This window comes from Bombina bombina, chromosome 2 (assembly GCF_027579735.1).
Source record: "Bombina bombina isolate aBomBom1 chromosome 2, aBomBom1.pri, whole genome shotgun sequence".
Taxonomy (NCBI): domain Eukaryota; kingdom Metazoa; phylum Chordata; class Amphibia; order Anura; family Bombinatoridae; genus Bombina; species Bombina bombina.
The window spans coordinates 1,189,601,627-1,189,616,532 of record NC_069500.1 but is presented as its reverse complement, the minus strand read 5'-3'; the positions used below and the strand labels follow the sequence as shown (position 1 = coordinate 1,189,616,532).

General features: G+C 42.3%; 1 protein-coding gene across 1 annotated transcript in view; it reads right to left on the bottom strand.

The window, feature by feature from the left end:
• Window positions 1-14,906, bottom strand: part of LOC128647472 (cytochrome P450 4V2) — a 469,121-nt gene that overhangs the window by 229,644 nt on the left and 224,571 nt on the right. The window contains exon 5 of the mRNA XM_053700256.1: window positions 6,106-6,175. Coding sequence (XP_053556231.1) covers window positions 6,106-6,175 — 70 coding nt within the window. The remainder of the gene's footprint in view (window positions 1-6,105; window positions 6,176-14,906) is intronic.

Here is a 14,906-nt window from a genome sequence, read left to right as displayed (position 1 = left end):
TCACTGACGACACGGAAGAACCCCTTAAAAACACCATTGTGCTAGCACACATAACAGGCGCAAAAGTGACAGCTAAGCAACGCAAATCTTCCGTTTCCTAGACAGGAAAGCCTATCATGAGGTCACGTTAGATGGCTGTCCCAGGGGAACCGTATTGTCCGGCACAAGACAAGGCCCAAGGAGCCCTGGCTCTCAATAAATCTGGCCAAGTTGTAAAACAGAACAGCCAGAACTAGGGTGAAAAAAACTGGAACCCCCAGGCCAGTCTTAGGATCATAAGGTCCGGTAACATCCCACGGCGGGATCCCCAAAGAGAAAACGCTGAGTAAAACCCTCAACAACCGGAAAATCAGGACAAGAAGACCGGGCCCCACAAATGTTTGGTTAAAAAAATCTTCCAGGCACATAAATTCTCCGTCTGATATAAAAAAAACAGACTTCCCAGGGAAAAATCAATAATAAACCAGATAACAAGAGCAAGAAGCCCTGCAAGTCCCGACCTAAAGGAAAAAGACCACCCCTTGCAGGAGCCTAATACTCCAATGAGCCAGGGCCATAAAAGGACACTAGAGCTAACAGACGTCCAAGCATCATTAACATGATTGTGCTTGAAAAGTGTGGCTAATCACCCTAAGGGACACAAGGCACTGCTCATTTTATCAACCTCGAAAGGAGGAAAGGCTGAGTAGACCTCGCCGGGGATCGAATTAGCAACCCTCGGTTTGCTACAGTACAGAGTAGCCACAGAGCATTAGAATGCTGAGCTAGCTGTCTAGCTAGCCACGAGCTCCAGACACAAGGGGAACAGAGAGGACAAGTCACCCGAACAGAGCAACATCAACCCTCCTCATCACCTCAGATTCGAAGTCAGAGGGCAGTAAAACATGGGTTTGGATGCCACCGGGATGGCAATACCTGAAAAATATGACTGGAAAACCACTATTCTATCCCAAGAAGGAGAGGCAGAGCATTCCCAACACCGGGGAAGGTCCCCTAACCGGAGCCCAAAAAGACCTCATTGTCTAATGTCCCGAAAAAGGAAAAACAAGAGGTCTCAATGAAGAAGACAAACCACTAAAGGAACAAGTCCAAAAAGGACAATTTCCTAAAGCAACACCGCCCCAAAAAGCGGCAAAGAGGCGCAAAATCCTCTAATTTTCCCACCACGTGGGAAGTAATACTCTAGGTTAAAAGGGTATCGGAAGCAACAGAGAATGATGAAGCAAAATTCACTGACCCAGTCACCAGAGAAACAGTTATTTAGGACTGAAACAATCCCAAGAGCCGCACGGACCCGCAAGTCCTCTTGAGAATGCTTAGCTGAAACTTATAAAACAAAGAACAAGAAACATAAATAATGTTAAGAGCACTCAGCACCCCAACCTGACCAGCAAGGTATATTAGGTGCCACGTGTCTGAATAAGCCGCGAGACAGAAGATCTGAACCCAAGCAGGACCAGCCTGCAACCAGGGTCATAACTGCCAAGCTGGCTAAATCAGCCCTCAGAGAGGGGAGGAAGAAAAACAGACAAACATGGGACTAACGTGTCCCGAACAACTTCCGTATGTATGTAAGTATTGGGTACTTGTAAAGCGCGGCTAATCCCCCATAAGGCTCTCAAGGCGCTGCTCATTTTATCAACCTCGGAAGGATGAAAGGCTGACTGGACCTCGCCGGGGATCGAACCTGTAACCCTTGGGTTGCTACAGAGCTCAGCCACAGAAGGTCGGCAGGACCAGCCTAACAGAAACCCTGTTCTTCCAACAAAACTGGTAAAGATCGCGATAACAAGACTGAAGGAGAACACTTCATCCCCCTATGTCTAACAAGGTGCGCCATTTGAAGGAGGAGACTGATGAGTCCCATACCCAATAAGGATAGGGTCCCCAAGCAGCTCAAAAACGTGTCTGATTAAAACACTAAGGTGAGCCCGCCTGTAACGAAAGGCACAACACTCAGGAACAGTTATACCCTGCAGGGAACTGTACATGCCCTCCAGAGGCCGAAAGACCTGGGGCAATCGGGCACAAGCACAATCGCGAATAAACATCCAGCCTTTGCAGACGCGCAAGCGCCAAAAGTATGTAAAAGCTAAAACGTGCCATAACCTCCGGGGGGAACAATCCACCCTCCGAGGAGGGAAACACATAACTTGGGTTACCTGCATGTGTAGTAGCAGAAAGTGGTAGGGAACTCACCTTCCGGAGGACAGGGCCCCCCAAAGCGGATGGCTCAGCAGTCTCTTGAATCCCCAAGCCTGAGGAACAAGGCACTCTATGACGGCCTAAAGAACATAACTTACTGACCTGAGTCAATGGGGCCAATTCGCATTCTTCACAGGACGAATAATCTGAATTAGAATGTTGACCAATCTCAACATTAGCATCCTCCATAACTGGATCATAGATACCCAAAAATGGACTATATATAAAACAATTTGAACGGCACCTGACACCCACAATGGCTGGGGCACTCACAACCTCCTATGTACCAGACACTAGCGGACTAAAACTTTCCGTCGCCACAGAGTCAGGAATGCGGAAATGGAAGACCAGAGCGTAAAAACGCTTGATCACAAGGTGAACTGTACAGTCCAACAAAAAGCGTGCCCGACCATAAGGTCGCATCACTTCAACAGGCCGTTATGTTTTAAGTCAGTAAACACTACACATAAGCAGATTGAATCACATAACAAACATGATTAAAAACCTCCCTGTTCAATAGTCCCCCTCAGGAGATATTAACCATTGATTCCAAGAAACTTAAAGGAGTATCACTGAGACCCTGTATTTTTCATGTAGGTTCGCAGGAACAAATGAATTACAGCACATTAATGAAGAAGTAAAATGAAACAATCTTACCGGAATCTACGCCATGGAACAGGAACCCAGCCCTTCAAGCGTGACGGATAGTAGCCTCGCCTCCGTCATGGACTTGAGAGAAGCAGGCAGTGGAGCAAAGTTCGACAACGCCGATTGCTTGAGGAGCTGTTAACATGAATCGGGATGGTTTCCCAGAAAGACTCTTCCTGCAGCTCCGGACTCTAACTTTTATCCATGCCCTCACTGAGAGACTGACAGGATTACTTAAAACTCCTGTCCAATGTCGAAGAATACTTCCCTCCATAAGAGACAAATTAAATACTGACACTTCTCTGCCAACCTCCTGGGACGAAAGGCTAAGAATGACTGGGGGATGAGGGAAGTGGGAAGAGTATTTAAGCCTTTGGCTGGGGTGTCTTTGCCTCCTCATGGTGGCCAGGTTCTTATTTCCCAAAAGTAATGAATGCAGCTGTGTACTCTCTCCATTTATGAAGAAAAACTGAAATATGTAATATTTATTGTCAACCCGTGTATAGGAATAGTTGCACTTATGTTCTTATGGAAATATCAGTATGTATTTACATATAACAATATATGCAAGCATATATCCACAAACTTCAAACTAGACCTATGCCTAGAGCAGTAATACATATTACATATAATAAAAATAAAATACATAAAGTGGAAAATATAATTCTAATAAAAAATAGTATTTGCTTATATGTAAAAAATATGTATTATAAATAAGTGTATCTTTGTTTTTGTTTAGAGGTGATCACAGGTAAGGAGCACAGATGTTAAACGTACATTTAGTGTAAGGTCAGGTTACCATAGCAATTAATTAATTTTCAAGAAATCTGACGTCGAATGGAAGCTTCAACACAATGTTAACTTACACCTACACGAAAAGAGCGACTGTACGCAATGCACAAAATATTTCAATGGAAACCTGGTACTAAAATGGAGCCGTAAACTACTTTTAGCTGCCAGCAACTTTGGTAGCTTACGGCTCCATTTTTAATGCTCAATGGAAGCGAGCCCTAAGTATCTGAGATGGTGTAAAACTGTCTGAAAGATTAGTTCCCTGGCTATGATGTACTGTGTAATATTTGTACAATGCTAACCGCCTGTTGGCTATGTGAGTACAAAGTGTGATTTAAGTTATTATCTGAATTGAGCACACTCCACTGTGCTTTCATACTGCTGACATGACCTTAGACAGCCCATCCAGTGCTGTGTATGTCACAGCAGAGGATCACTGTAAGGAGTACCTAGACGACTCAACAGGAGGAGGCTATTAGACCGGTCCCTGCGACACCTGTGGTAGGCTTGTGACTCCTACACAGGGAGTAACTTTGTCACTACCCCATACTCCTATCTTCCCTCTGTCTTTCTGTAGCAGCTCTCTGAGGGAAAAATGGGCCTCAAATTGGTCAGAGGAACCCTCTCAACAAAGAATATTAAGAACACCTCAATTATAGAGCGCTTGCAGCAATAACATGTATTTCTCTCGTAAGGTGTTGAGAGTCCACGAGTTTATTACTCTGGGATTAAACTCCTGGCCACAAGGAGGCAAACATTCCCAAAAACTCCAATAGTATTCAACCCCTCCCGCCTCATTGATTAGCCTGTCTAATCTTTGCCTTTCAAACCAAGAAGGGGCGCTGAACATTAAGCATACACAACAATATCAATAGTTAACCGTTATCAATATACTGAGTCAGCTGCAATCTAATATAACAACTTGACTAAGGTAGTTTTGTTTGTATAAGGGAATAAAACATTAAATGAAAATGTTAAGAGGAAAGTCCCATAAAAATCTTTTTCCACTTTCAGGGTATAGGACGATTTTCTTTAAAGTAGATAATGGCTGCCTCCTCCTCACCGACTGGTCTGGGTTATAACTGTGGAATGAAGAAGAGTAGAGGGGCGTCTCATGTGTAGGATCATTAAGTATATATATATGAGTAAAATGTTATTTGTGCCAAACGGATACTCACATATTAGTACAGCACACCAATGTGCTAGTAGGTACAGGCTGTAGAATTGTTGGGTGAAACAGCTCACCCTCAGCTAGAATATCCTATGTGCTGTAGTGGATATGTAAAGCATAAAAAAGAAAGCACTACATGTGCATATCAATCAAAGTAAGACTGTAAAGCTTTAGTAGATGTCAAATGGGTACTCATGTGCTGGCCAAGCACACCAATGTGCTGGTAGGAACAAGCTGGCAGATTTCAAATAGGTGTGTCAGCTCACCCCCAAGGATCAGAGTCCAGGTGCAGGGGAGTACTGGCAAATGTACTCCAAGAAAACAATGATCAGTGACCAAGTGCGCAAGTGCACAAAACGTTTGCTGGTTGCACCTGTTCTTTCACCTGTTTTTTTGCACATTTTTGTGCTGACCGTTTTTTACCTTGTATGTTTTTAAGTATTTTTGGAAATAAAATTTTGAATTTTTACATCAAGGCTTGGAGCGCTATTTCTTTTCCCACCTGTTGGATACAAAATATGTTGTATTTTATCAGCATCATCAACAATCATTTTTATAAATCCTCAGTTTACATGATAAAGCAAAGTTATTGTCTCACAATGACCTCAAATATGTTAGTGATTTATATTATTTTCATTAGAGAAAGGATTTTTAGCAGTAGGGCGAGTCTTTAACAATATTGTTACTGCCATCAAAATTTCCTACCTTTGTAATGTCTTTTTCTTTTCACCCTAAAATAGTATTTATCAGTTTGCTTGTGTGGATCGAGTATACGCGGTTTTGCAAGCTCTCTTTGTTATGGATGCTTCCCTGTGTTTACAAACACTTCCGTGTTTGATTTTCATAGTCGCTCACTTAGCCAATGTATATTTACTATAGCGAAGGCCAATGTGGAAACCTATTACAACTACGGAGCGTCTATTACTGGTGCAGCCCACTTAATCCTATAGCCTATAGGATAGGAATTAAGTGCCTTACCGCTTCGTGTTGTCTTAGGATTGGTTCAAATGTATGACTCTCAACACCTTACGAAAGAAATACATGTTATTGCTGCAAGCGCTCTATATTTTCGCTCAAGAAGCTTAAATAATGTAAATTACATAAGTACTTTTTAACATGTTATTCAAGAAGGTGTGCATAATGTATTAAACATAGACTTCAAGGGAAAGGTTTGATTAGAAGTACAATTTGAAACTGAAACCATATAACCATATAAGAAATAAGATCAGAACAAGCCAATATCAAATATACAAGTTTAAATATAACTATCATTATTTCAAGGAACATACTTATAAATTGCCTGCACATATTCAGAATCTTGATTGCTCTGTGCCTCAATTTTCTTTCCCATGGCCGTTTCTAAGGAATGATAAAGATTAAAGGAAATGATCAGCAGTTTTTAATTTAAATGTAAAAAAAATAATATAAAAACAAGTACTCATGAATACTTAATATACAGATAAAAAATTATCAAGTTTCCATTAAAATTCTCATACTATTTTGCAGGCAATACCCCTCACATTGCAGCAGCCAGAAACACTGATCAATCCCTGGACATAAAGCTGTTTTTTGTCACAGCACTTTGAACTCAGGCTCTGTTTCAAAAGTAGTATTAAATGGAGTAATTAAAATGAGCAGAAGAAAACCAAGTGATTCCCATTTCATTACCAAGAAACCTCAGCTGCAGTAGCAGCATTAAATATAAACACACTCTTTGCGAAAATAAGTATTTGCTTTAGTTTTCATTAAGAAAGACATGTGAAAGAGTTCCAACTACTACAATGAATCTGGTAAATAGACAATGATCTAACAGTTAAATAGGCAATTCAGACATTTTCACTGAAATAATAAAGTAAATACTATATTATTTAGTTAGTCCTGAAAATGAATTTGGCTCAGAATTGCAGGGTGTCTGTGTGCTCCTTGGAATACAGGTGGTTAAGAGCTATAGAAAGCAAATAATATGACGTTTAACTAATTGTATGATATATCAAGCATAATGCCATTTGCACAGAGGGCTCTAGTCTGCAGCCACTGACTTAACACCCACTATAAAAACATAATTTATGCTTACCTCATAAATGTATTTATTTACGGATATGGTGAGTCCACGGAATCATCAATTACTAGTGGGAATACCACTCCTGGCCTGCAGGAGGAAGCAAAGAGCACCACAGCAAAGCTGCTATATATGTCACTTCGCTTACCCATAACCCCCAGTCATTCAGCCGAAGGTAAATGGAAAAAGAAGATAACACAAAGGTGTAGAGGTGCCTGAGGTTTTAGAAAAAATAACTGTCTTAAAATAAAGGGTGGGTCGTGGACTCACCATATCCAGAAAGAATATTATGTTTTCTTTCCTAAGATATGGTGAGTTCACAGAATCATCAATTACTAGTGGGAACCAATACCCAAGCTAGAGGACACAGGTGATTAGGGAGGGACAAGACAGGTAACCTAAACAGAACCTAAACCACTGCTTGAAGAACCTATATCCCAAAAGAAGCCTCAAACGAGACAACAAATCAAATTTGTAACATTTGCAGACTTGCAAATCTGTTTCACAGAAACTTCATTTTGAAAGCCCAAAAAGAAGAGACAACCCTCGAATAATGAGCTATAACTCTCTCAGGAAACTGCAGCCCCACAGTTCTGAAAAACAAACTAAGTAAACTTTTCAACCAGAAAAAAAGAGAAGTAGCAGTAGTTTTCTAATAAAGAGAAAACAAACAAAAAAACAGAAGCCTGCACATCATCCAAATTGTGCATACATGTACCTCAAAAAATAAGAATGAGGACACAGAGAGGGAACAACAATTCCCAAACAAAATTTCCACCCAGGATAAAAAAACGCTTTATCCAAAAAGATAAAACGAATCACACTGCAAAGCCCAGAGTACCTGAACTCACCAAGCAGAGTATATAACAAAAAAACTATAAAATTTTATGGAATGCTAAGGCTCAAACTGAACCTGCTGCAAAAACCTTAAAACAAAGATAAAGCTCCAAGAAGAGCAACAAACAGGCCTGATACTAAACAGGTTCTGAAAAAAGAATTACACGTCTGGCACATCCGCCAGACACTAGTGTAAAACCATCCTCCAGACCGACCTGGAGAAGGGCAAATCCCCTAAAAATCCTGACCCTACTTCCAAGAGAAGTCTATGGATTCACACCAATCAGGAAAATAACCCATACCTTATGGTAAAAGAAAAACCACACAGACATAACTAAGCAGACAATCTCCAAGCAGAAAGCTTCAGAGAAAAAGAAGTTGAATGAAAGAAAGACCCTGAACTAGAAGGTCCTTCCACAGGAACAACCACCAAGGTGGAAAAAAACACATCTCCGCTAGGTCTGAAAATAAGATACTGCGACTATGCAAGAACTTATAACCATACTGATGCTCACTCCCTTTTGATACAAGCAAAGACTCGTAGAGGAGAGCCATCAGACTCTAATCCCAAGGAACCGCCAGGGTATTTAGCAGAGCAGCCTACTAATCACTGACCCAAAACATAACCTGGAAAATTGGTGAACTGTTATCTCCAACTCCAGCACCTCCCATGTGGAAGTTAACCTGGAGAACCCCTCCGAGAAAACCCACACCCGGGATGAAAAAACCAACAGCTCAGGAAGTCCGCACCCAGTATACACTGAAACGTGAATAAACGTCGATAAACTAGAATGTGAGCATCCTCCCACCGAACAATTCACGCTAATCATGGCAGAGAAAACTTCAGGGTCCTCCCAGGTGGTTAGTGTAAACCACTTGAGAAGAAATAGCAACTATAGCCTGAAAAAACGGAAAGGACAACGGAGGCCAAGTCGTCAGAACACTTTAGATCGCTCTCCACTCCAAGATGGTGATGTGGAGAGCAAGCTACCCCGAAGAACATAGTCACCAACCCAAAAGGCTAGCGACCAAGACTAATACTCAGAAAGGTCTCCAGAAGAATGTGCCTCAAGACAGATGCTCCTGAGAAACCCAAAACACTCTGGAGAATGTGGGCAATGATCCTGCTACCTCTCACAAGCAAAGCGAGCGCTCTACCACTAATTCCCCTCCCTGAATCACAGAGAAGAATCTCATGTCGGCAGATCTAAAACTATCCTCTGAGACAGAGCCACAAAATCCTTGGTCCACTATCTGAACATGCATACCGCAGACTCTCAGATAGATAAGAAAAAGGGATGAGGTCCAACGAAGCAATCATCAGACCATTCCATACATCAGGCCCCTAAAAGGCCAAACCGTAGAGTGCCGAAAGCGGAAAGAGGAAAAAAAATCCTCTATGTCCTGACCTCTGTCAAAAAATAACCTCAGAGTAAAGTAAACCAATCTGGTCCCTAAGAAACTACCTCTGGACCAAGGGAACCTATTTTCAGATTCCCTTTCAATCAAGGAATGAAGACAGACAACAATATCTCAGTATGATAGATTGTTTGTTGAACATATGGCGCCTGAACCAAAATGACATCCAGGAATGGCACCACAGCAACTCCCTGAAACCTGATTAATACCAATACAGTGCCTCTGAGAACCATGGCAAGGCCAAAGGGAAGAGCCACAAACTGAAAATGTATGACAGAAAGACAAACCTCAGGAACCTGCAATATACGCGTCCTCCAGGATAATGGTCACTATGAATTGACCTTTCCCAGGTAAAAAGGAAGAATTGAACCACTGGTTTCCAATTGAAGAATGGTACCCAACCTATTGAAACACTTTAGGTCTACTATAGAATGAAACATTCCCTCCTAATCAGGAACCTCAAAGAGGAATGATAAAATCCTAGGCCCTGATCTCTTACAGGAACTGAAACTATCCCTCACAGGGAAGAGAAATCCCAAAGCACTCACCATTATCTGGCCTGCAGATAAAATTAAAAGGTGGAACCTGCCTCAGACGGAGAAGGAAGGACTACTACGTAGAAACCCTGATGTACTATGTCCACAGACTATCTGGGATATCTCGTATCTAAGTTTGAAGACAGAGAAAATTAACCCCCCACTAGGACTAATCCCGGATTGGGGGCAAACTCCTTTAATATCAGAACTACGACTTACAAAACAGGACCAAACAAGGTTTTATCCTTTTACGGATGTACCAGAAATTTGGACTCAGAGGAAAAATCCACTGTCCAAAACGCCCCACAGGCTAGTACAGAGAAGCCAGATATCTTGACTCCCGTCAGAAAATGCATGAGAGCATCAGAAATAAGGAATTGACTAACTTAAGAGCCTTAATTCTGTACTGAATCTGCTCCAAAGGAGTCACTACCAAAATGGAATTGTAAAAGGCATTGCACCCATACGATGTTACACTTGACACAGTGGCATACCAAACTTCCATGTAAGACCCAGCTTAGTCCTCCTGAAAAGAAAAGCTATCCCCTCTAGGAATTGTATTTCTCATAGCCAGAGTAGAAATGCCCTACTACTTAAGGCACTGTGCACCGTGATATTTAATGGAGACAGCGACAGAAAACATCTTTATAATGGCAAGAGATGGGAAAAAAGGAAACCCTGACCTCTCCCATTCCTGTGAAAAATTCTTAGGGTTGACAATGACATGCGTATCAGTTGCTCCAAATTAGCCAAAACCTCCTTACTATACACAAAGGTGTTCAAGCTTAAATCTTAAGGTAACTCTTCAGCATCAGATGAAGGAATTATACTGAACGAATCTGATATAAAACCCTCAAAAGCTACTAGTTACTGCACCGCATGAGACTAATGAGGGAAGGAAAATTATATAGTGGAAATGGAACAGAAACCTTACTATCTAAATATATAAATATCCTCTTGCACTTTCCCTGTAAAAGAAAGGCAGCTAAAGCTTCAGATATTGCAAGAATACCTTAGCTGCACAATCTGCAGGCAAACACTCCTCCAGGAGATTGTGAGGAACCGCAGGGCACTGCATGTGATGCCATAGAGGCTTGGGACATAAAAGGAGAAAGCTGTGGCAGTGCCTTAACAGCAACATCCTAGGAGACATGAAGTTCAAACCAATCTGTACATTAAATAGCATTTGCAAAATCAAAGGTACAGAAAAAATAAATATTTTAAATAATTCTTAGGAGCGCAAGACTCTACAAAGAAAATCTGCATTTCTTCAAAGATTTAATGTAAAAATGAAGAACAGATGTGCAATAAAAAACATAATTTATGCTTACCTGATAAATTTATTTCTCTTGTGGTGTATCCAGTCCACGGATCATCCATTACTTATGGGATATTAACTCCTCCCCAACAGGAAGTGCAAGAGGATTCACCCAGCAGAGCTGCTATATAGCTCCTCCCCTAACTGCCATTACCAGTCATTCGACCGAAAACATGCAGAGAAAGGAAAACCATAGGGTGCAGTGGTGACTGTAGTTTAATGGAAAAATTACCTGCCTTAAAGTGACAGGGCGGGCCGTGGACTGGATACACCACAAGAGAAATAAATTTATCAGGTAAGCATAAATTATGTTTTCTCTTGTTAAGTGTATCCAGTCCACGGATCATCCATTACTTATGGGATACCAATACCAAAGCTAAAGTACACGGATGATGGGAGGGACAGGCAGGCTCTTTATACGGAAGGAACCACTGCCTGAAGAACCTTTCTCCCAAAAACAGCCTCCGAAGAAGCAAAAGTGTCAAATTTGTAAAATTTGGAAAAAGTATGAAGAGAAGACCAAGTTGCAGCCTTGCAAATCTGTTCAACAGAAGCCTCATTCTTAAAGGCCCAAGTGGAAGACGCAGCTCTAGTAGAATGTGCTGTAATTCTTTCAGGAGGCTGCTGTCCAGCAGTCTCATAGGCTAACCGTATTATGCTACGAAGCCAAAAGGAGAGAGAGGTAGCCGAAGATTTTTGACCTCTCCTCTGACCAGAATAAACGACAAACAGGGAAGACGTTTGTCGAAAATCCTTAGTTGCCTGTAGATAAAATTTCAGGGCACGGACTACATCTAGATTGTGTAGCAGACGTTCCTTTTTCGAAGAAGGATTAGGACACAAAGATGGAACCACAATCTCTTGATTGATATTCCTGTTAGTGACCACCTTAGGTAGGAACCCAGGTTTAGTACGCAGAACTACCTTGTCTGAATGAAAAATCAGATAAGGAGAATCACAATGTAAGGCAGATAACTCAGAGACTCTTCGAGCCGAGGAAATCGCCATTAAAAACAGAACTTTCCAAGATAACAACTTGATATCAATGGAATGAAGGGGTTCAAACGGAACCCCCTGTAAAACATTAAGAACTAAGTTCAAACTCCATGGTGGAGCAACAGTTTTAAACACAGGCTTGATCCTAGCTAAAGCCTGACAAAAAGCTTGAACGTCCGGAACTTCTGACAGACGTTTGTGTAAAAGAATGGACAGAGCTGAAATCTGTCCCTTTAAGGAACTAGCGGATAAACCCTTTTCTAAACCTTCTTGTAGAAAAGACAATATCCTCGGAATCCTAACCTTACTCCATGAGTAACTCTTGGATTCGCACCAATATAAGTATTTGCGCCATATCTTATGGTAAATCTTTCTGGTAACAGGCTTCCTAGCCTGTATTAGGTATCAATAACTGACTCAGAAAAAACAGAATTTATGTTTACCTGATAAATTTCTTTCTCCAACGGTGTGTCCGGTCCACGGCGTCATCCTTACTTGTGGGATATTCTCTTCCCCAACAGGAAATGGCAAAGAGCCCAGCAAAGCTGGTCACATGATCCCTCCTAGGCTCCGCCTACCCCAGTCATTCGACCGACGTTAAGGAGGAATATTTGCATAGGAGAAACCATATGGTACCGTGGTGACTGTAGTTAAAGAAAATAAATTATCAGACCTGATTAAAAAACCAGGGCGGGCCGTGGACCGGACACACCGTTGGAGAAAGAAATTTATCAGGTAAACATAAATTCTGTTTTCTCCAACATAGGTGTGTCCGGTCCACGGCGTCATCCTTACTTGTGGGAACCAATACCAAAGCTTTAGGACACGGATGAAGGGAGGGAGCAAATCAGGTCACCTAAATGGAAGGCACCACGGCTTGCAAAACCTTTCTCCCAAAAATAGCCTCAGAAGAAGCAAAAGTATCAAACTTGTAAAATTTGGTAAAAGTGTGCAGTGAAGACCAAGTCGCTGCCCTACATATCTGATCAACAGAAGCCTCGTTCTTGAAGGCCCATGTGGAAGCCACAGCCCTAGTGGAATGAGCTGTGATTCTTTCGGGAGGCTGCCGTCCGGCAGTCTCGTAAGCCAATCTGATGATGCTCTTAATCCAAAAAGAGAGAGAGGTAGAAGTTGCTTTTTGACCTCTCCTTTTACCTGAATAAACAACAAACAAGGAAGATGTTTGTCTAAAATCCTTTGTAGCATCTAAATAGAATTTTAGAGCGCGAACAACATCCAAATTGTGCAACAAACGTTCCTTCTTTGAAACTGGTTTCGGACACAGAGAAGGTACGATAATCTCCTGGTTAATGTTTTTGTTAGAAACAACTTTTGGAAGAAAACCAGGTTTAGTACGTAAAACCACCTTATCTGCATGGAACACCAGATAAGGAGGAGAACACTGCAGAGCAGATAATTCTGAAACTCTTCTAGCAGAAGAAATTGCAACTAAAAACAAAACTTTCCAAGATAATAACTTAATATCAACGGAATGTAAGGGTTCAAACGGAACCCCCTGAAGAACTGAAAGAACTAAATTGAGACTCCAAGGAGGAGTCAAAGGTTTGTAAACAGGCTTGATTCTAACCAGAGCCTGAACAAAGGCTTGAACATCTGGCACAGCTGCCAGCTTTTTGTGAAGTAACACCGACAAGGCAGAAATCTGTCCCTTCAGGGAACTTGCAGATAATCCTTTTTCCAATCCTTCTTGAAGGAAGGATAGAATCCTAGGAATCTTAACCTTGTCCCAAGGGAATCCTTTAGATTCACACCAACAGATATATTTTTTCCAAATTTTGTGGTAAATCTTTCTAGTGACAGGCTTTCTGGCCTGAACAAGAGTATCGATAACAGAATCTGAGAATCCTCGCTACGATAAAATCAAGCGTTCAATCTCCAAGCAGTCAGCTGGAGTGAAACCAGATTCGGATGTTCGAACGGACCCTGAACAAGAAGGTCTCGTCTCAAAGGTAGCTTCCAAGGTGGAGCCGATGACATATTCACCAGATCTGCATACCAAGTCCTGCGTGGCCACGCAGGAGCTATCAAGATCACCGACGCCCTCTCCTGATTGATCCTGGCTACCAGCCTGGGGATGAGAGGAAATGGCGGGAATACATAAGCTAGTTTGAAGGTCCAAGGTGCTACTAGTGCATCCACTAGAGCCGCCTTGGGATCCCTGGATCTGGCCCCGTAGCAAGGAACTTTGAAGTTCTGACGAGAGGCCATCAGATCCATGTCTGGAATGCCCCACAGGTGAGTGACTTGGGCAAAGATTTCCGGATGGAGTTCCCACTCCCCCGGATGCAATGTCTGACGACTCAGAAAATCCGCTTCCCAATTTTCCACTCCTGGGATGTGGATAGCAGACAGGTGGCAGGAGTGAGACTCCGCCCATAGAATGATTTTGGTCACTTCTTCCATCGCTAGGGAACTCCTTGTTCCCCCCTGATGGTTGATGTACGCAACAGTTGTCATGTTGTCTGATTGAAAACGTATGAACTTGGTCCTCGCTAGCTGAGGCCAAGCCTTGAGAGCATTGAATATCGCTCTCAGTTCCAGAATATTTATCGGTAGAAGAGATTCTTCCCGAGACCAAAGACCCTGAGCTTTCAGGGATCCCCAGACCGCGCCCCAGCCCATCAGACTGGCGTCGGTCGTGACAATGACCCACTCTGGTCTGCGGAATGTCATCCCTTGTGACAGGTTGTCCAGGGACAGCCACCAACGGAGTGAGTCTCTGGTCCTCTGATTTACTTGTATCTTCGGAGACAAGTCTGTATAGTCCCCATTCCACTGACTGAGCATGCACAGTTGTAATGGTCTTAGATGAATGCGCGCAAAAGGAACTATGTCCATTGCCGCTACCATCAACCCGATCACTTCCATGCACTGAGCTATGGAAGGAAGAGGAACGGAATGAAG